The sequence below is a fragment of the Tenrec ecaudatus genome, chromosome 12 (assembly GCF_050624435.1).
Source record: "Tenrec ecaudatus isolate mTenEca1 chromosome 12, mTenEca1.hap1, whole genome shotgun sequence".
Taxonomy (NCBI): Eukaryota; Metazoa; Chordata; class Mammalia; order Afrosoricida; family Tenrecidae; genus Tenrec; species Tenrec ecaudatus.
The window spans coordinates 111,096,855-111,121,870 of NC_134541.1; the positions used below are offsets into that span (position 1 = coordinate 111,096,855).

At 57.2% G+C, this 25,016-nt stretch overlaps 1 protein-coding gene across 3 annotated transcripts in view; it reads left to right on the forward strand.

Moving 5' to 3' along the window:
- Positions 1-25,016, forward strand: part of UNKL (unk like zinc finger) — a 34,470-nt gene that overhangs the window by 4,451 nt on the left and 5,003 nt on the right. For all 3 annotated transcript variants that reach the window (XM_075564518.1, XM_075564520.1, XM_075564521.1), the window contains exons 3-10: positions 8,133-8,309; positions 9,244-9,377; positions 14,754-14,889; positions 15,722-15,839; positions 19,096-19,180; positions 19,811-19,896; positions 20,174-20,236; positions 21,887-22,028. In XM_075564518.1, the coding sequence (XP_075420633.1) occupies positions 8,133-8,309; positions 9,244-9,377; positions 14,754-14,889; positions 15,722-15,839; positions 19,096-19,180; positions 19,811-19,896; positions 20,174-20,236; positions 21,887-22,028 (941 nt within the window). The remainder of the gene's footprint in view (positions 1-8,132; positions 8,310-9,243; positions 9,378-14,753; positions 14,890-15,721; positions 15,840-19,095; positions 19,181-19,810; positions 19,897-20,173; positions 20,237-21,886; positions 22,029-25,016) is intronic.

A 25,016-nucleotide genomic window follows, 5' to 3' on the forward strand; every position in this document is an offset into this window, starting at 1 on the left:
GCAGCCTCCTTGTTCTCCTGCAGAGTGGCTGTCGGGTTTGAACCGCCGACCTGGCGGTTAGCAACCCAATCCACAGCACCACCGGGCTCCTCACCAAGGCGAGACGGAGCGATTTCCATCCACGGAAGGGGTGGGCCTGGGCAGTAGCCTTCAATCCGTGTGTCGAGCCAGTCGTGGGAGAAGCTGGGTGACAGGACGAAGAGAAGATTGGAGGAAGATTTCTGAACAAGCCCCGCCCGATGAAGATCCAACAGGACTGCTTCCGTGGGATGGCCCATCCAGATCAAGAAAGCCAAGGTCCCCCAAAGCGACATCATGACAGACAGAGACACCGTGACGTCTCGGGGGACCTCCCGCTTGCGTGTGCAGTTGCCTGGCGATCCAAGGACACGTTGGAGTGGCAGCATCGGTGGCACAAGAAAGGACCGTTGAGTTAAAGAGCACAGAGGCCACTTTGGGGAACGAAGGGGCCGTGACGGAACCCCCGGTCGGTCTTTGCATGTGAAAGCCGGCGGCGAGGAAGGAAAGTGACGGCATGGCGGCATCGGGGTCTTTTGTCTTTTGTCGGTGGAGAATATTGCACTAACCACGGACTGGCTGCAGAACAAACAAATCTGCCAGAAGGGTTCGCGGCAGCGAGGAGGGTGAGGCTTCAGACCTATGTGCTTTGGGCTCGTTGTCCGGAGGGACCCGTCCCTGGAGAAGGACATCCTGCTTGGTCAAGTGGAGGGGCAGCGAGAGAGAGGAGCTCTCCAGGAGACGGACTGACACGGTGGCTGCAACTCTGGGCTCAGAGATGGGGCAGAGATTGTGAGGAAGACCCAGGACCGGGCAGTGTTTGGGCCTGTTCTGTACCGAGTCGCCCAGAGCCTCTGACAACCACCACCACCAGAACTTGTGCGTCAGACCAGACTCCTGCCTGAGAACCTCGCCCCATGAATGGAATGGGCCCCCCCTGCATTATTTATTCTGGGTCCTGCAGTGCAACTCCTGGACACATTCCACCGCTCAGCTAGGAGGGCCGTTCCCTTTCACTCCAGGTCCTTTCTGAATTTCCTATCTGGGCACATCGGTGGGGGGTGGGTTGGGGCAGGGGAGACAGGTTTCCAGTGGTAATGGGTGGGAAGAAGGATGAGAGGGGAAAACTAAAGAGAATCGAGTGGATGGGGACTTCATGGGGTATTAGCACTGAGTTCCTCTGTGGAGGCACTGCTTTAAAAACACAAAGGAAATAAAGATTAAAAGAGCGTGCAGGCCCTCGGCCTTAAGACTCCTCCAGGCTCCTTACCCCTTGGATCTAAATATTGGTCGGAGGGCTAAACAAACAAACAAACAAACAAAAATAACGGAGGAAGAGCAACAAGCAGGTGGACTTGGAGTCTAGGGACGGACAAATTCATTTCCAAACACAGGGGAAAACCAAAAAAGAGTTTATAGGGGAAGTGTCACCATCTTTTAATTCTTTTTTTTTTCTTCCCATGAATGTTTTTGAAGCCTCCTCTGACTACCCCTACATTACTTTACTACATGAATTGTCTCACTGAGCACAGCCCCTTGGGTGCTGTTCAGACAGTTTGAGCCAGCCGGCCCAGGCACCCTGCGACAAGGTGGGGCAAGTAGGGGGCAAGAACGCATCTCCTCATGCACTTGGCACCTGTTGTACACAGAGCTTCCCCGTGGGCGCCCCCCGTCACTCACTCTCCTGGGTAGGTGCCCCGCCCCATCAACTACCACACATCCTCACCCCTGCATTGCCGAATTGGTTCCCCTGTTTCCTGGGGTTCCCTTCTGGTAGGGGCGGGGCTACCCTTTTTGTCGGGGAGGACACGCCCCTTCATGGTGCCGGAGAGGATTGGCTGCCGCCACTCCCCCGTGTGAACCTGGACTGCACCTGCCACCGCGCCTACCCTGTCCATGCAGAGAGCCTGTGTGCAGCCAGGCTGGCCGCGGGGGCAGAGGGTGCCCTGGCATGGTGGCTCAGCCTGGCCCTCTGGGGCATCTCTCCCACAAGCCTGTTAACCTGCCCTCCTCTGGGGGCTTGGGCGTCTCGCAGGCAGGACCTCGGTGGGTGAGGATGTGAATGCAGAGGCTGAGGGACGGAGCCTAGAGAAAACGCTTCTTTTGACGGTAGAGCAGGGTTCTCAACCTTTCTAGTGCCGCAGCCCTTGCATACAGTCCCTCATGTGGTGGTGACCCCCCAGCGTAAAATTATTTTCATTGCTGCTTCATAACTAATTTTACTACTGTTATGAATTGGACAACCCCTGTGAAAGGGTCATTAGACCCCCAAAGGGGTCGCAGAAGCTTTGGGCTTTAGAGAAAATATTCCAAGGACCCCTTTCTGAGTCCAGCCGGAGCTGCTGAGCCCTGTCCCACCTGTTGGGGATGTGAGACACCTGTTGAGAAGTTCGCTTTACCACTCAGCTTCCACCAGGCCAAGAGCCTCACCTCTTGAGGCTCCGCTTCCACCAGGCCAAGAGCCTCACCTCCTGAGGCTTCAGTTCAGCTGCTCTCAGGAGTCAACTGTGCTTGGCTTTGAGGGGGAGACGGAAGCTGAGGGCAGCCTGGGACTTGCAACATACTGTGACGTGCCAGGGGCCGCTGCCGCCCTCCAAGAGGACCAGGCTTTGGGTGACAAGTTTGATAGAAGTGACAGGTGATACAGCTGGCCTCAGGACCATCGAGTCAGTTCCAACCCACAGCGACCCTACGGACAATAGAAAAAGCACATCATCCCCCCAGCTGTTGCTGCGTCCGATCCCATCGTTCCGCCACTGCATGCATCCACCTGCTTGAGAGCCTTCCTGTTTGTCACTGCCCCTCTACTTTAGCAAGCATGATGTCCATCTCCAGGGACTGGTCTCTCCTGACAACGTGTCCAAAGTACATGAGACAAAGTCTTACCAGACTCACTTCTAAGGAGCACACTGGCTGTACTGCCTCCCAGACAGATGTTTGTTCTCTGGCCCTCCGTGGTACATACTGTCCACTCCGCGTTCTTCCCCAGCACCATACCTGACATGCTTCAGTCCTTCCCCCGTCTTCCCTACTCCATGTCCCCCGTCTTCCCTATTCACTGTCCAGTTCTCACCTGCACGGGAGGTGATGGGAAACACCACAGCTTGGGTCAGGCCTGCCTTAGTGCTCAGCGTGAGTCTTTGCTTGTGACACTACAAGAGACTTTGTGTGGCCGGTTCCCCTCCGGTGGGGAGGACTTTAGTTTTCTTATGTTGAAGTGTCATCGTCCCTGGCCGGAGTCGTAGATGGCCGTAAGTCAGAGCTTCACACAAGGTTGGATCGTCTGCATGTCCCAGGTTAACGAGTCTCCCTCTAATCCCGATGCCGTATTTTCTTCATAGAATCCGGCTTCTCCCGATTATTTGCTCAGCACACCAGCTGGAGAAGTATGACAACAGCCAGCACCCCTGCCGCACATCTGTCCCCGCACATCTGTTTAAGCCACCCAGCGCCCCCTTCTTCTGCTCAGGCAACTGCCCCTGGATCTCTGCAGGTTCTCCCTGAGCGCATTGAAGTGTTCTGCAGTGCCTGCTCTCTGCAATGTTATCCATGGATTGCTACGGTCCACACAGCTGACTGCCTTTGTATAGTCAAACAAACAAACAAACACAGATGTATATTTTCCCAGTGTACTTGTGCTGTTACTGATATTGTGTGGTGATGTTTACATTCTGGTGGGTCACCTCTCTGGAATGGTCAGAAACAGCCAGGGAGCTGTCTTCCAAATTTTCCACGTGGATTTGATAGTATGTAGAGAATACGAAAGAACAGAGAGCTCCCAGCGTTGTCTTCATTTGTTGAAACATCCCGATTCTATTTCTAGAAACTTCTTTCTTGGGCAGTGCTTTCTTCACATCTTGAATGTCCTCAGTGCTCTCGGTCCTGGGGGCACACTCACCTTCTGAACCAGGTGCATGCCCGTCACGGCTTTTGGCATTCTCTGTCTTCCTGTGGACAGGAGCCCTGGTGGCGTGGTGGTTATATGTCGGACTGCTAACTGTAAGGTCATCAGTTCGAAACCAGCAGCTGCTCTTCGGGGTTCCTTCTGACCTCGTAAAGAGTTATGGTCTCAGAAACACACAGGGCCAGTTCTAGGACTCCATCCTCTGGGGTCACTGAGGGTCGGCGTAAGCTCGATGGCAATGAGGATTTGGTGCTGCTGGGGGTCGGCCTTTAGTCTTCTTTTGCTGCCGCTTGTGTCTTTGAGCATTCCGTCTGTAGAATCCTGTACTCGTGCACTTCGAGCCTTGAGTTTTCTCTTCCCTTCTCTCGGCTCTCTGAGTCTGGAAGCTTTGCCGAGAGCTGTCCCTCATTGTAAACAGCGGGGGCATCTCCCCCAGCCTCACAGCCACACCCAGGCCAGGGCAGCATGACGATGATGCTGACGCTAGCCTGTAGAAAAGGGAATGAGTGGAGGCAGGGTGACGGCGTTTGCAAGGCCAGGAGAAGAACCAGTGTGTCTGTGCAGTGGGGTTTGGTAGTGGGCCTGCACACTCCCAGGAACTTGGTGCCAACAGGCTTGCCTGATGCAGGCTTCTCTGAGTGTCCAGCGTGTCCGACAAAACAGTGCAACCTTGTGAGGCCCAGGAGGTGGTATGGAGCTGCACGACGAGACGGGAAAAGGACTCTGTGTGACCTTGGTGGTCACATGGGACCGAGCCTGCGGCCTCTCAGAGGCCAGCCTGTCCAGGGGACAGTGTTCCCCAAAGTGCTTGCTCTACAGCTGAACCAGACCCACTCCACCCCATACAATCCAACAAAACCACACCAGATGCCCGGCAGGCCCTGGGGATCACCAGCAGCTGCTCCGGTTGGCATGGCAACAGGACCTGACTCCAACAGTGAGGTCACGGAAGGAGGCAGCAAACAGACAGCCTCAGAGGCCGGTAGCGGGTCTGTGGAAGTTCTGGGGTAAATGAGGGCCCTGGGGTACTGGTGGCACTCTGGACACAGCCAGCCACCCCACCCCTTGCCCCAAGGAATTCTGCATCCAGACTTACCGTGACATCCACCCCTGAGCAGGCATCTGGAGAGGGGATGCCTGGCTTCTTTCTTTGGTCCCATTTCCTCATTTAACAAGGCCGTGGGGGCAACCGGGGTATGGTCACAGCACAGCCATGAGCTCAAGGAAAGATGCCCGAAGGTTCTCTGACCGCTGGCCACATCCGCACACTACCCGGCCTGGCCTGCCTGCAGGCAGAGGTGCCCAAGGCCGGGGCTGTGTGCTGACTGCTGAGCGTGCCGTGGGGACCTGCTGTGGCTATGGCTGGCCGCTGGAATGTAGCAGTGCTCAGTGGATGGCGGTTGGCACTGCGTCCTGGCGCTCGCTCCCTGTTAATGTCGAGCTCTCCTCACTTGACAATCTCTGCCTGCTTTCGTTTCTCAGGCTCGCCTGGAGGGCAGAGCCAAGTCTGTGCAGAACCCCCTCTCCACTCCGCCACCCCCAACCTCCCTCCCCCTCATCCACAGGGTCCAGTATCTGGCCAGGTCAAGCCAAGACAACCCAATCTGCTGACAAGTTGGTTCTGACCCGTAGCGACCCTAGAGGGCTGAGTGGAACTGCCCCGTGGGGTTCTGAGGTTGTCAATCTTTTCAGAGCGGCCAGGGGGGACTCCAACCACAGGCCCTTTGAGTGGCAGCTGATGGCTTTACAGGCGGCACCACCAGAGCTCTGTGCTGGGCAAAGCCCTCACCTGCTGCTGTCAAGTTGGTTCTGACTTCAGCGACCCTGGAGACCGGGGCAGAACTGTCCTGTGACGTTTTACAGAAGCCGATTCTGTGTGCTCTCTCTGCCAGGATGCCTGAAGTCTCATAGACAACACAGGATTGCAAGGTCCAGCTTGACCTTGCCGCCAGAGAAAGGATGTCACCAGGGTCACCCCCAGCCCCCTGTGGCTTCCCAGCCCCTCTGCACAGTGGGCATGGCCTGTGTCAGCCACTCCCATTGGTGGGATCAGCTTCATGTGCACCAAGTGTGTGTGTGTGTGACCTTGGCCGCGTCACTGTCAGGAGCATGTAGGGACCACTGTGAGCCTGCCTCTCGTCATCAGGACAATTTCTAGCCTTTGGGCAGCAGTTGCCTAACCAGGCACAACATAACCCTCGCTGCTCCATCCCGAGACACCGAGACACTGAGACCCGAGACCTGTGTGCTGCAGACCGTGGCGCCCGCTGGGTTTTCATCCTCCCATTGCCAGGACTTTCTTCCTTCTCTGTGTGTGATGGTTTTTGGGGCCCTCGAAAACCTTCAGGGCACTGTCCCCACGTTCCACTGGAGTCAGGGACTGGCTGTGCTGGGCTGCCGTCCCAGTCTCTGCCCCCCGACTTCCTCCAGTCTCAGCTCCTCCCTCCGCCGCCGTCCTCACAGGGAACGCCCCACACAGCCCACTGCTGCAGCCACTGCGCCACTCTCTTGTCTGTACTGAGTCTGCTCAGCCGCGTGTGATGTCCTTCTGCAGGGACTGGTCCCGCCGGATGGCAACCCCAAACCATGAGAGACCGAGTCTCACCATCCTCCTGTTTCGGTCGTGTTCATATAGTGTCCTGGCTGTCCTGCTTCCAACACCGATCTGTTTGTTCTTCTGGCCGTCCGTGGGACATCGGGGTGCCCCACCAGCACCGGCCACCACTCACATGCACCCCATCTTCTCCGGTCTTGGTCTTCCTTAGACAGTGTCCAGCTCCCCCTGCAAAGGAGGCTATGGAAAGGGCCAGGGCTCGGGCCGGGCGCACCTTCATCCCCCGAGCTACATCCTTGCTCTTCGACACCGCAAAGCCGTCTTGGGGGGCAGACTCCCAGGGCAGCTGCGTGACTCCGTCTCTTGGCTGTTGCTTCTATGCGTTGGTGTGGGTTCCAGTAGGAGGCAGTGCTGGGTGACTTCCGTCTTCAGCAGGGGGATGGTTACCCTGAGTCAGTCGGGGATGGGTCTGAAGTTCACGTTTCCACACAGCTTTCTGTGGAGCCAGTGAGAGCCCCACCTGCACACGGTTTGGCCGTGACACCGCGAGCACCTTGACAGTTTCCTGCCCTTGGGACGAGCTTGATCAATGTCCACATACATGTCTGCTTTTTATAATCGTTTTATTGGGGGCTCATACAACTCTTATCACAATCCATACATCCATCCATTGTGTAAAGCACATCTGTACATTCATTGACATGTCTGTTTTAAGACAGAAGGACGACCATTTCCTTATGCAGTCACGCAAAAGGGGAGGAGGCACCTGTGGGGCTCGGACCCCACCATAGCCTGGTGCTGAGGGGAGGGGAAAGAAATGGGGATAGGGGTGCAGAGAGGTGGTAGGAGAAGCTACCAGAGGAGGGTGGGACTGGCTGGGAGAGGGTGTTGGGGGGGAGCGACCAAGGAGAATGAGGAGGGATTGGGGTGAAGGTGGGTATCTCGGGTGAAGCAGGTATGTGTGGGGGCATGGTAAGAGGAGGGGGGGAGACAGGGACTGTCAGGGAGAAGGGAACAAGACTGCCGCTGGTCTTGGGGCTCAGCAGGGGGCCAGGTGAGGAGGGGCAGCACCTACCCTATCCCACTCCTACCTCCCCCCCAGAGGCTCCAACCCTCCCCCAGCCAGTTGGTAGGGGGCTCATGGGTACACTCCATTTCCTGTCTCTCGAAGCTTGAGTCTGCTTCTTCCTCCTCTCCCTCCTCCTCCAATTATCTCTCTTCCTCCCCAGCTCCCTCCTCCTCCTCTTTCTCCTTCAGGTCCAGGTTGCTCAGCTCAGCTGATGTTCCCATGATCCTCTCCCACCTGGGGCCAGGCCTAGCAGGGAGGTGGAGTCTGAGATAGGAACAGAGGGCCCCTGGTTGGCAGAGGGTGGGCACGGCTGGGACCTAGTGTGGAGAAGGGGCCTCGGGAAGCTGGATCTCTAGAAGAGGCAGCTGTGTATGGGGGGGTGGGGGAGGCATGTACAGCTGAGGCTTGCTGGGTGGTGGCTGTCCAGAGGGTGGCTGGCGTGGTCTCTCGTCTTCCAGTGACTACCAGTGGATGTGGGTGAGAGAATGTCCCCGCTGTCCGCCAGGTGATACGTGGGCACATCTGAGCCAAGGGTGTCTTTTCCCTGAGGACTGGCCGGGGCCTATCCCCTCTGCCCCCTCCCCCAGGTGCCCGTACCTGCACCGCACAACAGGAGACACGGAGCGGAAGTACCACCTCCGCTACTACAAGACGGGAACCTGCATCCACGAGACAGACGCCCGGGGCCACTGCGCCAAGAACGGGCTGCACTGTGCCTTCGCCCACGGGCCCCTGGACCTGCGGCCGCCTGTGTGTGATGTCCGGTGAGTGGGGCAGGCATGTGCACAGGCAGGGAGCTGCTCTGTCACCCTTGCCATGCCAGGCTGGCCATCACAGAGCCGTGCCCAAAGACAGTGCTGGGACCACCGCTGGCCAGTGACACACAGGAAGGCGTTTAGCTCTTGCCTGTAAAATGGGCCTTTATGGGGATTGAACAAGCACTGCCTACTCACAGTGACCCTCTGGGGCCCAGCAGAACTGCCCAGCAGAGCTCCCGGGTCCTCCCCTCTTTCTCCAGGGGAGGGGCCAGCGGGTTGACAACCACTTGCCTCTGGTTAGCAGTCCAGCGCTGACCACCCTGTGCCCTGCCCCCACGGCTCCTTCAAGGAGGGGATGAGTGTGGGCCCCTGAGCCTGGGACCAGATGGTGACTGCTCCTCATCATCCTCCGGGAGCCCCTGGGGTGTGCCACCAATTACGTGTTTGACTCTAGACTCACAGATTTGTTGGGGTTTGGGGTGACTCGGAAGAAAGGCCTGGGGCTCTACCTTGGGAAGGTCACAGCCCCGAAGATCCAAGGTAGCACCCCAGGGAGCACAGCGTGCTCTGGGCTGGGGAGGGGGGCGGGGAGAGAGGTCGCCAGGCAACAGGTGCTGCCAGTTTCCTGTCCCCCGAACCGTTTTTTTGTGAGTTGAGCACAGGCCCCTCCTTCCCACGCAGTTGCAGCTGCGCAGAGGGGGCAGCAGTGTAGGCAATCAACGTCGGGGCAGGTCACTGCGGGGGTGGGAGTCGTACCTGCATAAAGCCCCTCTCCCGGTCTCCCGGTGTTTGAGGTTTGGGCTCGGCCATGTCTGGGACAGGCCATGATGCCTGCTCAGACACCAGGGTGGGATGCAGTGTTGGGGGACAAGTGGCCAGCTCCCAGAGGTAGGTCCCTGGCCCCGGGGCACAGCCCTGTCACTCCGGGTGTTGGTTACAGGGAGCTGCAGGCCCAGGAAGCTCTACAGAACGGCCAGCCCAGCGGTGGGGATGGCCTTCCGGAGCTGCAGCCCGGGGTGCTGGCCAGCCAGGCTATGATCGAGAAGATCCTGAGTGAGGATCCCCGGTGGCAAGGTAACACAGGAGGTCACTTCCCAGAGACCTTGGTGCCCCTGCAGACATGGGGGGAATGGAGGCCCCATCTGCTGGGTCGTGCACCCAGAGTCGCTGGGGGGCGTGGGTGTGGGGGTGGTTACCAGTGGACTGGTGGGATTTGAACCCAGGATGTGTCAGGTACCCGAGGCAGCGCTGAACACGCATGAGTGGACCTGGTGGTCGGCCGTTCCTGTGTGCGGGGCCAGCTCCTCTCTGGCATGTCTGATCCCCCTCAGGGGCACCCCAGGGTGTCCCTGTGGCCACAGGTGCCTGAGCTGGATGCCCCGCGCCCCGGACTGTGGTCATGGGGAGAAAGCTCTATAGGAGCTACTCGCCTCCTGAGTTCCGCCACCTGCCCTCTCGGTGGGAAGATGCCCCGACTTCTGGGGCGTCCTGGCCTCCTGTGCTGATAGGGGCTTCTAGAGGCTTCCACCTGGGCCTACTGTGAGGAAGAAGATGGAGGAGGGCGGGCTGGTGGGCGCTGCGTGTGGCCGGTGCTGGTGCCCTGGAGGCCCTTACTCGTCCTCTCTCTGTCAAAGGAGCTCCCCCCACCGCCCCCCCCAGCTGCAGTAGCTAAAGCGCTTGGCTGCTAACTGAAGGGTCAGTGGTCCCAAACCACCCTCTGCCCCAAAGAGAAAGACGAAGCTGTCTGGGTCAGGTTGGATGACCACCTTGGGACCCCCCAACACCCCACCCCCCAACCCTCTTCCCCACCGGCGGTAGCACCACTCTATCCCACAGGTGGCCCTGAGCCAGGATCGACTGCCCAACAGGGGCTTTGCCCTGGCTTGGGTTTGATCTGTGTTAGGAAACGTTTTTGGGATGCGCTGGGGAGAATGAGAGGACTCTGAGACCCACTTGGATGCCCCCTGGTTCAGACTGTTGCTCTTGGTTTTTGCTGGGCCCCCACGACTTGTAATGAATCAATCTTTTTATCTAGGGCAGAAAATACAGTGTACCCCTCACTCCCAGCCCAGCCACCACTGTTGTTCTCCTGTTTTGTGTTTTGTATTCCTGTGGTCTGCTTTGTTACAATGGATGAACCAAAGTGGAAACATTGTTATTCACTGAAGCCCATCCTTTAAGGAGGGCCCCCATTCTCTGTGTTGTTACAAAGCCATCACAGTATTGATAAGCAGTGATTACTTTGCAGCTGGAATGCACATAGGGGTTCCCTCTCTCTGTGGTTACAATTGGTGAAGTCAGTTACCGTGAACAACTGATACATTGTTTTAACTATGGGCTGTAATTCACAAGGGGTCTCTCTCCATGGTTACAATTATTAAATCAGTAACTGACACATCTGATACATTGTTAATGGTGGGCTGTGATTCACATGGGATGGGGAGTAGGGGTGGGGGAGTAGTCCTTTCTGTGGTTATAATTGGTAAAAATTGGTTACTGTTATAACTGATACATTATTAGATATGGGCTGTAACTCACCTGGGTTACCTCTTGAAGTGGGTACAATTGGTGAACTGGTATTGATAACTAGAGTTCATACTGAGGTAACCCCTCCCCTTTTTTTGTGAATCGGTATCTGACACATTATATACTATAGGCTGTAATTGACCTGTAATTTACATTCCCTTTTGGTGATACTGCCATTTGGGGGCAGAATGGACAGTCGCTGAGAACCAGTATCTGTGGCTTTCCCCAGTGCTCACTGCGTTGCACAAACCTGTGGAATAATTTCGCTGCTCAAAACTTGCTCCAGGCTCCCCCTTTATTCCTCCCTACTCCTTCAGAACCCCAGAACCCCATCGGTTCAAGGCCTCTCTAGTTTTGCCTGTTCTAGAATGTCCTATTGCTGGTATCACATGGCATGCCGTCTGCTCAGACAGGCCCCCTGCACTTGGCAGTGTGCATCAAGGCTGCTCAAACCCTGTGGTGGTGCCGTGGCCCATTTCTCGTGGCTGAGCATGTGTGACCATGGCATGTCTGTCCACAGCCCACCTAAGAGCTTCCCAGCCTGTGTCTTGCTGTCACACTCGCACGTGTGAGGGAGCCCACCTTCATCATGGCATATCGGGATCTCCTGCTGTGCTTAGCCCTTGGTTTATTCCTGTGTTAGTCCAGGTTGATGAGAGAAACAAATCTCAGGGAGACTCATACATGTGTAAGAGAAAATTTGATATCAAAGAGTAATTGTATATTAATAAAACATCCCAGCCCAGTCCAGATCAAGTTCATAAGTTCGATATTAGCCCATATGCCTGGCTCCTGTGGACTGTTGGCAGGAGTTCACTGACCAAAAGCCCCTAGTTCTGAGTCCCCGGTAGCACCTGGAAAGAAAGGCCTGGCGGCCTGCCTCCCTGAGAGACGGAGTGGTATCACCCCAGCGGGGGGACCCCAAACCCCTTAAGCAATCATCACACACCACCACCACCACCACCACCCCACCCCCGCTGGTTGCCTCCAACCTCCTTCCCATCTGAAGTCCTCCATTCTGGATCTTTCCTAGAAATGAGACCATCGGCAGGTGAGTCAGAAAGTAGCACTACAAAGTCGCAGTGCCCTCATGCCAGAAAGTGTCTTGGCTGGTCCTCCGTGTTGGTCTGGGTTGACTGGAGAAAAATTCATAGACACTCATGTGCCGAAGAGTGAGCTTTATAGAGTACTTGTATATTGAGAAAACATCCCAGCCCAGTCCAGATCAAGTCCGTAAGTCTGATATTGGCCCATATGTCTGATACTAGTCTATAAGTTCCTCTTAAAAAAAAAACATTTTATTGGGGGCTCATACAACTCTTACCACAATCCATACATACATCAATTGTATAAAGCACATTTATATTCGCTACCCTCATCATTCTTAACATTTGCTCTCCACTGAAGCCCCTGGCATCAGCTCATTTCCCCCCTTCCCTCCTTGCTCTCCCTTCCCTCATGAACCCTTGATAATTTATAAATTATTATTTTGTCATGTCTTACACTGTCCGACATCTCCCTTCACCCACTTTTCTGTTGTCCGTCCCCTGGGGAGGAGGTCACATGTAGATCATTGTAATTGGTTCCCCATCTCTACACTACTCTCCCTCCACCACCCACCACCCCCACCCCCACCCCCGGTATCGCCACTCTCATCACTGGTCCTGAAGGGATCATCTGTCCTGGATTCCCTGTGTTTCCAGTTCCTATCTGTACCAGTGTGCATCCTCTGGTCTAGCCGGATTTGTAAGGTAGAATTGGGACCATGAGAGTAGGAGGGGAGGAAGCATTTAGGAACTAGAGGAAAGTTATATGTTTCATTGTTGCTACACTGCACCCTGACTGGCTCTTCTCCTCCCCACAACCCTTCTGGATGTGGGGATATCCAGTTGCCTACAGATGGGCTTTGGGTCCCCACTCTACAGCCCCCCTCATTCATAATGATATGATTTTTTTGTTCTGATACCTGATCCCTTCGACACCTTATGATTATACAGGCTGATGTGCTTCTTCCATGTGGGCTGGATGGCCGCTTGTTTACCTGTAAGTTCCTCTTCAGACTCATGCAACACACGCAATGGAAGATCACAGGCCAGTGGGTGGGAAGTCTTGTGGATCCAGTGGTGGTGGAAGCAATTCAGTGCTGGCGTGGGTCTCCACATGGCTCCTCCAGTTCCAGGGCTCTGGTTCCATCAGTGTAGCTCCATGTGACTTGTCAGCAGGAAGGAGAAGCAGAGAGAGGGTCTCTGTCCCGCCTCCAGTGAGCTATTGATCTCTGTCGCACCTCCAAATGAGGTCATCCAGCTGCAACCTGATTGACAGGCTAAACCACCCCTTCACTCGTAGTCTAGGGGTTGACACCAGATGATGTAGGTACCACATTCTCCCTCGAAGTCCGTACTCTGCCCGTGCTCTTCCGTTTCCACCGTGTCCAAGTGGCAGTGTTGGCACCCATGAGGGGCTCAATGTGGTAAGATGCTATCCAGTGGGTTCCAACTCATAGTGGCTGAGCGTCGTCCTCACAATGGTTCTTATGAGCCATGGTTACAGCTGTGTGTCCGTCCACTTCCTTGAGGGCCTTCCTCCTTCCTGTTCACCGCCCCTTTGCTTAACCACCCACTGCTCTTCTCCAGGGACCAGTCCCTCCCGACAACACGTGCAAAGCATGTGAGAGGAAGTCTCGCCCTCCTTGCCTCCAAGGAACACTCTGACCTTACTCTTCCAAGACAGATCTGTTTGTGCAGACAGGAAGATGGCTTCAGGGCCATGCGCAGAGCTGTTGTGGGGTGGGTGTGGTAGGGGTGTTGTGGGAGGTGTAGGGGGGCTGTTGAAGTGTGGGTGCTGTAGGCTGGTTCCAGGGTGGGTGTTGTAGGGTAGGCGTGGGATAGGTGGCATTGGGTGCATGGGGGAAGGTTTCCTAGTGCATTGCTTGAGGGTGACACCCTTGCTACCTCTAAAGGAGACTGTGATGAGAGAGAGAGAAGCCCCTAAGTGAAGTTTCCCATGTCTCACAACATAATCTGACATATTTCTTAAAACTTCGTCTTCGTCACAAACCCTGTGATTGGCCTGTGACCTTCAAGAAAATCTATCAGGATTGCTTCTCGGCCTTTTGGCTAAGATCAAGTGTGAAAACCTATCAGAAGATCTCTTTGGAATCCCCCAGAGTGGCCATGACCTTCTGAGCTGACCTCCCTGCCTTGCATCTGACTGCCCCCGTGGAAGACTCAACACCACGGCTTCAATGGGCCCTTCTTCACTGAAGGAGCCCTGACCAGACTTAAGACAAGTGTGTGCCCCAAGAGAGCTGGTCGGCTGCCTCCCCCCTGACTGACTGCAGGTTTGGACCTGCCTCGTATGGGGAGAGAGAGAGAGAGAGAGAGAGAGAGAGAGAGAGAGAGAGAGAGAGAGAGAGAGAGAGAGAACACCCCCCCCCCCGGGGGCAGTCTTTTTTGACTTCCAAGCACACGCACTGTCAGCGAGTCCACGCTGCCTACTCTCAGCAGCCCTGTAGGGCAGGGGAGAGCTGTCCCTGGGGGCCCTGAGACTGTGACTCTGCAGGAGTGGAAAGCAAGGCTTTCTTCCGAGGGCGGCTGGTGGTTTCAAACTGCTCACTTCCCGGTTAGTAACCACTGTGCCACCAGCCACCCTGCTTTCTGACCTACTCTGTGTAGTACTGGGCTTCAGGAATCCGGAAGGCAGGCGCAATGAACAGAGGAGGGATGGGCAATGCTTTTTGAAGGCCCTTTGGGCTGGCTTCTCTCCCTCGGATTGCTGCCATCGAAGACCACCCACGGCGCAGGTGGCGCGGTCACGAATCGGGTCTCCTTCTCACTGCTGAGTAGGGGGGGTGCGGGCTGGCCCGGTCTCTGGTCTGGAGTGCATGGTCACATGCCAGCGCTGCGGGCGGGGGCTGTTTTCCAGACACCAACTTCGTGCTGGGCAGCTACAAGACAGAGCCGTGCCCCAAGCCGCCCCGCCTGTGCCGGCAGGGCTATGCGTGCCCCCACTACCACAACGGGCGCGACCGCAGGCGGAGCCCACGCAGGTTCCAGTACAGGTAAGTCCACACTGTCTGTCTGTCTGAGGGGACCTTGGCTCACAGATGCCAGGTGGGTGAGGCTCCCAGCCCCCTTCCGCCTCATCACTGACCCCCATCCTCTCTCCCCTCCCAGCCCAGTCTCCCAAAGGCTGGCCTCCCCCTGCCGTATACCCCTTTCAGCCTCACGCCCCACCACCTGCTTTTTCTCCCTCGGCCCATCTTGTCTCCCTCCTAGCCCCACCTCACTCTCTTCTCCCCCACTTGTCTCCTTCTTGGCTCTGTCCCCCGCAGCCTCATCCCCTCTCCATCTTTTATACATCCCTGCCCCTCCCACACCGAGCCCCTCCCACGCCACAGACATGCCCCTTCCAGATTGCACGCCTTGAACGCCCCACCTCCCGGGCCACAGGCACATCCCCTCATACCGAGCCCCTCCCACGCAATGTCCCAGGTCACACAAACACGCCCCTTCCACACTACACCCAATGCCCTGCTTCCTGGGCCACACCTACATCCCCTCCCACGCCACGCCCATATACCGCGCAGACACGCCCCTTCCACATCTCACACCTCCAACGCCCCGCCTCCTGGGCCACATCCCCTCCCACACTGCCACGCCCCTCCCCTCAAGGTCTCCTTCCAGCTGGGTTGCTTTTCGAGTGGGTGTTTGGTGTGTTGGCGGAGTGGGGTAGGGGCTACTCAGACGGACATTACATCCCCTACAAAGTGAAACCGGGGTTGGGGTACCCCTCACCAGTCCAAACCACTCCCGGCCATAGTCGTGGCCTGACGCTCCGCTGAGCCCTGGAGGGCCAGAGGGTGCTCTCCTCCTCACGGCCGCCGCCCCCAGGTCCACACCCTGCCCCAGCGTGAAGCACGGCGACGAGTGGGGGGAGCCCTCCAGGTGCGACAGCGGCGACGCCTGCCAGTACTGCCACTCGCGCACGGAGCAGCAGTTCCACCCCGAGGTAGCTCCCCGAGGCCAGCTGTCTGTGCCCCCTGCACCCAGGCCCTTCGACCCCAACGTCCAGTGTGAGTGCGCGCGTGCGTGAGACTGCGTGAGCATTGGGCGCCTGGGGAGCCGTGGTCCTTGTCCACAGCAGACGCCACCCACGATGCACATCGCCGAGGCGGCGGTTTTCAGCAGCAAGGCTCTGTGGTCACCTCTGGCCCAGCAAGTCTGTCAGCGCCATTTTCCCATATGTACCTACCTACCTGCTCAGTTCCCGTCTCTGCGGCCCATGTGGGTCTTTCTTGAAAGGTTTTGCTACGCTTGTTTTTAAATCCCGGTGAGGCACAGTTGATTCTCGGTGGTGGTGGTGGGGTCCCGCAAATTGGCTCCAGGTCAGGGCAGAAGACTGCCTGGCCCTGCGCCCTCCCACTGGCATCGTAGCCTGGACCCCATTGTTGCAGCCGCTGTGCACATCCACCCCGCAGAGGTGTTTTCTGGGCCCCTCTGCTTTACCAGGCAAATGGCGCCCTCCTCCAGGGACTGGCCCCTCCTGAGAACATGCCCCAAGTGCGTGGAGTTTCACCATCCTTGCCTCTAAGGAGCATTCTGGTTGTACTTCTTCCAAGACCCATTTGTTTGTCCTTCTGGTGGTTGGTGGTATTTTGAATAGTCTTTTCCAGCACCATCATTCAAAGGCATCTACTCTTGTTCTGTCTTCCTTATTCAATGCCCACTTTCACCTGCGTGTGAGGTGATTGAAAACCCCATGACTTGGGCCAGGCGCACCTTAGTCCCAAGGTGACATCACCTTTAACACCATGTCTGCACTGGGAAATGGAAACCATTTAAGAGGCCAGTTGTGTTGAGATGCTCTCCCACCTGTGTTGGTCTAGGGTCAGAGCGGCAGTCTGACCGGGGTCAATCTGTGCTGACCTGTGTCCGGCCACCTTGCTCTAGTCTCCTGCTCCTGCCAGGAGTCGCTTTTGTTGGTGTTGGTCCTTTGGGGCATTCGCCACGGGCAGCCATGTAACCCACGGACAAGTCTATGTCTGTTCCTTCCACCCCAGTCTTGCCTCTCTTCTCCCCGAAGGTGTTCGCCAGGGCTGGCAGCGCGGTGCGGCAAAGGGCTTGGGAGAGGGGACAGACTTGTCTTCCCCTCGCTCGTGGAGATGGGAAAGGTGTTTTCCACTTTTTAGAGGGATGTTAGCAGTAGGGGTTTCTGTTGTGTGTGGCTGCTCATTACTGATTTGTGCAGGCCCTTCTGGCCCTTGTTTGCTGAGAACCTTTGTTACGATTGGCTGTTATGCTCAGCATTAACTGCAAAGTCAGCAGTTCTAAGCCCCCAGCCTCTCTGAGGGATAAAGATGAGGCTTCCTACTGCCACAGAGTTTGCAGTTTCAGAAACCCACAGGGGAAGTTTGCCCTGTCCTAGAGGGTCATTATAAGTTGGGATGGGCTAGGTGGCAGTGATTTTTTTCTTCTTCAATGATAACAGTGATCATGTGGTTTATACTGTCTAGACCGAAAAACCGGGTGCCTTTCTGTCAAGCCAGTCTGGAGTCTTGGGGCCCCACCTGTTACAGCGTGAACCTGAGCCCCAGAGGGATTTCTTGACTGCTGTCTTTATGAAAAAAGATAGCCGGGCCTCTCTCCCTTGCCACCCAGGAGCTGTTCAACACACAGGCACGCGTGTGTGCACTCTCGAGCAAGTCAGAAACATGCAGACGCAACCGACCTTTGTCCGGGTGTCCTTGAGCCGTCCTGGAACATTCCAGAACATTCTCTGGAGAACCCTGGAGTGGGCCCTGAAATCAGCAGGAAGTATTGGCAGGTGTTCGACATGGCTGTGGGGATCCCGGTGTGCCAGGCAGAAGGAAGGGTCTGGAAGCATGGTGGCGAGTACCTATCCCCCTCTTCGAGGCGGGGATTATATTTCTTTGGAGTGTTTTATTTTCGAGCGGCTTAGGGAATGAGTGCATTTCAGCACAATAGTACTTTTGTTTGAGCGCTCGCTCATGCTGCGGTGAACGTTTCCAGAGCACATCGGTTGCCCGGCCCACAGTGTGTACATTTTGGTTAGCAACAGCACTTCCCGCCATGCCCCCCTATGTCCCTGGTTTCTCCTCACCCCTCCTCCCGGTGCCCTCTGAGCTCTGTCGAGGGCACAGGCTGCCCTTTGGTCTCCGTGGCTGCTGCTTTCCAGGTGCAAGCTCCTCGCAGGTGCTACGTTCCCTTTGCCTGCCTCCTGTTTGGTTGGAAGGTGATCCCAGGCTGGTTCACACCCCGACTGGAAGGGTCTCAAAGGGCCACCATTTCAAGGGTTCTGCCCATCTCTAGCAGGCCAGTAATTCTGCTTTTTTTTCCATCATGATTTTGAACTTGGCGCTTTCTCCTCCCACTCCATCCAGGACCTTCTCTGTGACTCTGGTCAGAATGATAGCCAGGCACCACCTGCTTCTTCAGATGTAAGGTGGTGGAGGCCAGGGTCCGGGTGCCCACAAGTCCTTGGCCTGATTGTTTTCTTGAGTCTCTGATCCTCACTCGTCCTTGCTCTGGACGGGAAGAAGTCAGAGGTTGTCTCAGAAGGCTGCTTGTGTATTTCCTGCTTCGAACCACGTTCTGCTCAGAAATGCTGGACACTTAGCAGACTCGATACTTGCTGTTCTCAATTCAAAATGCTCTATAAAGGTCTTCATAGGTTGGAGTGAAAATTTCAGCACACCCTCGTAGTAGCTAGGCGGTGGGCAGGGCAGGGCAGGGGCAGCGGGTTGTAGTGGCTGCTGGGCAGGGCTTCACTCAGGAGACTGGGGTGGATGGAGCAGGAAGGTTGCCGTTTGAAGTCTGGGTCAGGAGGGCTGAGCTCCTGCAGTGGGGAGGCTCTATGAAGGGCGGGAGTCACGCACTTGGGTTGGTGTCTTCTGTCCAAGGCCCATGGTACCTGGGGGCCAGTCCTCAGGGTTAAAGAACAGCTGCCCACCAGGAGTGACAGATACCAGCGGACACTTAGCAGGATGTGGGCAGCACTGTGTCCCAAGCAGGGCTGAGCTGTGCTGTCAATACCATTTGTGTGGAGGGGACCACTGGCCTGTGGTCTGCCTCTACAGCAGATGGTCTGTGTGCATGCCCTCCCCATCTTCCTCCCCACCCCCATCCCCGGGTAGAGGGGAGACTTCCAGGACAGGGGGTGGGGAGCTACGCAGGAGATGCTGCGTGTGCCCCCCCTCCACCTCCCTGCCCTGTCCCAGACACTGCCCTCTTTTCCATGTTTCCAGATCTACAAGTCATCCAAATGCAATGATATGCGACAAACCGGCTACTGTCCACGGGGCCCTTTCTGCGCCTTCGCTCATGTGGAAAGTAAGTACTGGGTGCTGCCCGAGTCCCCGTATTCGGAACAGACCCAGTTTCTACTTATTATGGGCAGGGGGCTTGGGAGCACCCCAATATATCCGCTTAAAGCCACTGGGACACAAGGGTGAGGCTCCTGCATTAGGGCTGACCCAGGTCTGGTCACACACACAGAGCCCATAGTTGCCCTCCGCCCTGGGAGACCCAGGATGGGTGATTGGGCTCTGAAGGACAGCTGGGGGTCCTTCCGCCCGGCATAGCCACCTCCCTGCCTGAACCTGGCACGTGCCTGCCCCCATGCTATGCCCAGACCCTGGCATGGAGCTCATTCTGAGGGCAGGGTAGAACTGCCTCTGTGGTTTTCTGAGACGGTAAATCTATGGGAGTAGAAATCCTCATCTTTCTCCCATGGAGTCCCTGGTGGTTTCAAACTACTGACCTTGCAGTTAGCCGCCCAGGGCGCAACCTAGTGCGGCACCAGGGATCCTTCTTTGAGTATAGCAGCAAACCCCAGGACATTCCCCATGGGCGTCTCCCCCCTCCCTGCTCAGAAAAGTCATCATGGGCACCAGCACGGGCCTGGCTGGCTGGTTCGATGGGGGATCCCTTCACTCACGGCCTGACCTCCCTTCTTGGCAGAGAGCATGGGAATCACAAGTGACTGGGGCTGCAGGGACCCCAACTCCACCCACAGCCCCACAGCAAACAGCGGCCCCCCAGGAAACGTAAGTCGACAGCCTGCAAAGGGGGACGCGGGTCGCCAGTTGTGTGTGCTGACAGCAAGGTTGGAGGGGGAGGAGGTAGCCTGCCCGGTGTGGTCAGTGACATTCGAGCCAAGTCCTGCGGGGACTCAGATCTGTCTGCCTGTGAGTGAGAGGTTTGATCGTGTCCAGGAGACACGATCCTCCCAGACTGGCTGGAAGTGCTTACGGGGGCTCTGGGGCTACAAGGGGCTGCTCGGCGTTTCTCCAATGGCCTCTCGCTGTCCTGTCCCTGGTGCAGGCAAAGTGGAGAGACTCACCCGCGGAAGGTGGCCAGAAAGGCAGCGAACGCAGCCTCAAGCAGGTGAGGCTGCTACTGTTGTTCTTCTTGCTGGGCCCTGACTTCCCGAGCTCCCTGGGCTCCCGTCATGCCCCAGCTCCCTCTGTTGCTGCGGTCGTCTCGCGTGGTAACCCTGTGACTGTTCTTTCCCATGTTTACTCGGCTGTGGTCTTTCGCGCATGCCCACGACCCCTTTCCCAAAGTGTCTGGTTAAGGGCCTTTGGGACAGAAGCTTGTGTTTCTGATTCTCACAATGCCCCATGCCACAGCCCTGGGGCCTCTAGGTCTGATGGTTTAATATTTGCAGCGAACTCAAGATGGGGTAAAACCCAGGCCTGGGACCAACTTCTCAAAGATCAGGCAGAGCCTGTCCCAGTGAGCAGGCCAGGCAGTCTCCACACCACACCTGAAGGTCGTGGCCTCGGGGGAGTGGCTAGGTGTGGGCAGGAGAGAGCCCAGGCAGACCTTTGGAGTAGGGAGTTGGGTGGTGTGGCCTGGGCCTGGAGGCTGGAGGTGGGTGGGTTGGGGGGGTTGGAATAACGATGAGGGTGTCTGGCTGGAGGTTTTGTTGATGAAGTTTTGTCACATCACCTCCAATGGGGTGCAGCCATCTCATGCTGTGCAGTACCTCCACCCTCACCCACCACCGTGGACTTTGGCCATGTGTGCCCACCCCTGCTCTCCTATGTGCCACGTGACCCAATGTTCGACCTGTTTGCTCAGAGTTGGGTTTTTAGTTTGAAAAATAATTGATTTCCTATAAACGCCAAAGCTGGTGTATTTCTACATCCTGGTGTATTTCCACCGTTCCTGACTATGTCCAGGGAGACTGCAAGTTCTAGTCTCCTGGTACCTAAGCCGAGGGAATGGGACGTCAGGTAGCCATGGGGGCAAGAAGTCCCAGTGACACCGTGGCTGGTGTCCAGCTGCCCAATAAAAGGGCAGCAGTTAGGCCCCCAGTCCCTCTGTGGGAGAAAGATGCAGCTGTCTGCGTCTCAGAATTTCCCCCATCCTACAGGCATGCGCAGGTCAGAGCAGCCCCGAAGCCAATGACTTTGAGTTGGGTTTTAGTGTCTTGTTGTCTGACTGGCGGCATCATGTCAGTCCCTCCTCCCGATGGACACCTGCAGTGCTTCCGCCTTCCTGGCCATCACCTGCACCCCCTTTTTCCGGAAAGAGGGTTTATCGTGAATACAGGGGTGGTTTACTGAGTGGCTTTAGAGGCTGACAGTTCATACACATTTCGTTTCAACTCCTCCCTGTGGCCCCACTGCCCCTTCGCCACCCAGGCTTTTGGGTCAGTGTCCACCCCCCATGCCGTTCCCTCTGCTGCCGGCTCCTTCCAGACCCTGTCCTGGCGGAAACGTTGCCTTCTTGACTTTGGATGGTCAGTTAGCCTAACACAAGGGTGAGTTCCGCTCCATCCCTGCAAGGTGACCGAGGGCCAGGGTCTCCCACGTCATTTTTTAGCCACTATGTCTACATTCACATGAAGGTCTTTCATTATTTTTTTACACTCCCTTTTGGAAAGTGATCCCCTGTGCCTCAGCTGGGGTCATCCCCGGCCACCCTTGAGTCCTAGAGCGCTGCCTGGCCAGGCCATCATTCATGAAAGGCGGGAAGCCCCCCTGGGACAAAGCTGGGCTCACCTGTCCTCCTCATCTGTTGGGACAGAACCAGCTCACAGTGCTGGCTGTGGTCCGCCCGCTGTCCACCGGTGCTGGCTCCGGGACACCCTCGCCGACGGTGCCGTCTTCCTTGGACGCCCGCACCCTCCTCCTTGACCCCACGAGCACCACCGTGGAGTCTGTCCTGGGTGAGTCCCGCCTCGATTCTCCTTCATGTGTGCACGCGCAGCGGCTCCTGGGACACTCGGTCACTGAGTCTTTCCAGAAGCTTCCTCTAGGTGTGTCCCACAAGTCACACTTCAGAGGCTAGAGACCCAGGGGGTCCGTGACCAAGGTGGGGGACACATGAAAATGTCCTTCTGAAGCCAGAGGGTACCCCAGGGGGCAGTGGGGCCACAGCAGTAGGGTGTCCCAGAGAGTTTGGGGGAGCCCCCATCTGGGTGGGAGGAGGGTGGCCACGTGGGGACTGGGGGAGCAGGCCAGGAGGAGCTGGGTGTATCCTGTACTGGGCCACCATCTTTCCAACAGCTTTGACTTGGGGGTCGCTCTTTGAGGCTGTCCTGAGGGAGGGGTGGGCAGTGTGGGGGGTCAGTCCAGACCCTGCGGGGGCCCAGCAGACAGACTGAGATAGTGTTTGCTGACCCGATCGAAGGTCGGTGGTTGTCACAGCTGGGCAGAGGCCACAGGCCTGTGGTCATTTCCCCACAGGCCTTGCTGATGGCCGTCTGTCATAGGTCTGTTTCCACTCGGCCCCTGGTCAGTTGTCTCAGTTGTCCTCTAGGCTCCCAGTTGGGACTTCAGAGTCAGCCGCCCCCTGCTGACATTGGCGGAGCAGCTCCTGGAGGCCCCCCAGGCGGTGGCGGACAGGCCCCGATTCTCATTCCCCCCCCCATGGTGCACCTGTGCTCCTTTGGTGTCTCTGGGTGTGGCTGCACTTTGCGGTAGGAACCAGGTGGTGAGGTGTGGGTTAGGAATTGGGCTGCTCACCGAAAGGTGGGTGGGTCAGGTCCACCAGCCGCTCCGAGGGAGGAAACTGAGGGCTGTCTCCTGCCCTCAAGGTGAAAGTGTCTGAGGCCTCTGGACACAGCTCTGCGGTCTCGCTGGTTGTGTTTGACGGCAGTGGGTTTGCCCTGTGTTCTGTTTGGGGCCTTCCTCCCCCTATTTCCACGGGAGTGAGGTTTTGATTCTCAGGCATTTTTCAAAGGGTCACTTGGAAGTACCATGAGGACCCGTGGGTGCCCCCTACTGCCAGTGGTAACTTCTTGGAAGAGCTCAGAACTCTTGGGCCCATGACTCGTGTCTTCTAAGTGGACAGTATATGCAAGCTTCAGCCCGCCACCTCCAAGCCATTGCCTTGGGGACAGTGGTGGCCAGATGGTGTGAGCTGCCTAGAGGTCCCCCTGGAAGGCTTCCAGGGGTTAGCTGAGTACGCTGACCTGTTGCTGGGTTATGGGGAGCAAGCTCAACCCCTCCCTAGAGATGCCCCTCTGCATCTGGGGCCCTGGCACCCTTTCTTGTCAGGACTCTACCACCATGTCTCTGGAGTTATAGCTTCTTTCCCGGGGAACTTGCCATCCCAAGGAGAGAATCCATCACAGTTTACACACTTTAGGAGTGGTACTGGTGTACACATTTTTACTTTAAGCAGAAATAAATCCAGTGTATTTTTATTCCAACTTGCAATTGGGGTGAAAAAGTTGTTCCCCTCAGCCCTGGGTACTGGCAGGTGCATGCCTGTGCCCCGTCCAGCACAGGGCAGGGTGTAGTGGGTGAGCAGCCTGGGAGAGAAGGGGGTGACCGCCGCACTGGTTATGTGGTCAGTCAGTCAGATCCCAGAGGAGATCTTGGTAGACTTGTCCTTTGGGGCCCGAGGGGTAGCCGCCAGTAGTGACCAGGCAGCAGTGCCAGGCACCACTGTGAGTTAAACGCACCTGGTTAAACGCAAGCCTCCTGATGGGAGAGAGCGCAAAGGGAAGGGGTGAGGGGTGACAGTGATGTGGGTAGAGTGCCTGGGCTGCAGAGGGGGGGCGGAGATAAGAGGCGGAGCATACTTTGCGATGGGCAGGGTGAAAGGGCGTCAGTCTGTGCTGGGGTTGGAGCTGAGCGGGGTTTGGGGGTGCAAGAGCGGGGCCTGATGACCTTGGGGGTGTAGGAGGTGGAGTCTGTTGGGGCTGGAGCTGAACAAGGATGGGGCCTGAAGATGCTGGAGCGGTGGGAGGGCGGGGCCTGCGTTAGAGGCGGGCTTGGAGATGGGGCGTGGTTTCCCAGGGCGGGGTTCAAGTTGAGTGGAGGCGGAGCCTAACGAAACCCAGGTTGGTGGGAGGGCGGAGCCTGCGCCGGTAGGAGCGGACAGCATGGGACGTTGGGACGCAGGAAGCAGGGCGAGGATGGAGTCTGGGTCAAGGGAGATGGCAGGTCCGGGATCGCGGGGACGTCAAGAACCGACGTTTGGCGTCATCGATGCCGTCGGGTGCGAGCGCCTGGCGTGGTCAGGTCCAGGAGGGGCTGCGTCTGGGTCATACCGGGCTGTTACAAGACGTCATGCGTCCCGCGGGGCGGGGCGGGGCCGGGCCAGTCGGCGCATGCGTGGCAGGGCCGGGCGGGTTTGAATCGGCGGCGGCGGCGGCGGCTGCGGGCTGGGGAAGGTGAGTCAGCATCGCTCCGGCGACACTTGGCTCTTGGGGCCCCGGCGGGGCAGGTGGGCCAGGAGCGCGCCCAGGTACTGTAGTCTCAGGGCCGCCTGGCAGCTCAGGGAGTAGAGGCCACCAGGAGCCGGTGCAGCCGCCCCTTTCACAGTCTGCAACTGTACGTGCACCCGCACCAGCACCCGCACCCGCACCCGGCCTTACCCGCGCCTTAACCTGCCCAGCCTGCATCCAAACCCAAACCTGCCTGCATCGCCTGCCTCCAAACCCAAACCTGCCCTCGCATCCCTGCGGCCACCTGCTTACCAATTTCTCTGGTGTCTAGCCTCTGCCTCCAGCCCCCAGCCAATTGGGGTGAGTTTCTCCTCCAGTAGAGGAAGGACTTGGGGTCTGGGGAAACCTGACTGTCCTGGGTTGGCCTTTGCCCAGGCAGGTCTGTCCGCATGTTCCTAGAGCCGAGGTTGGCACGCTGTATCGCTCGGGCAGGCCAGGGTCATTACTCAGCAGCTTGGGGCTTTTTCCTCCCTGCCA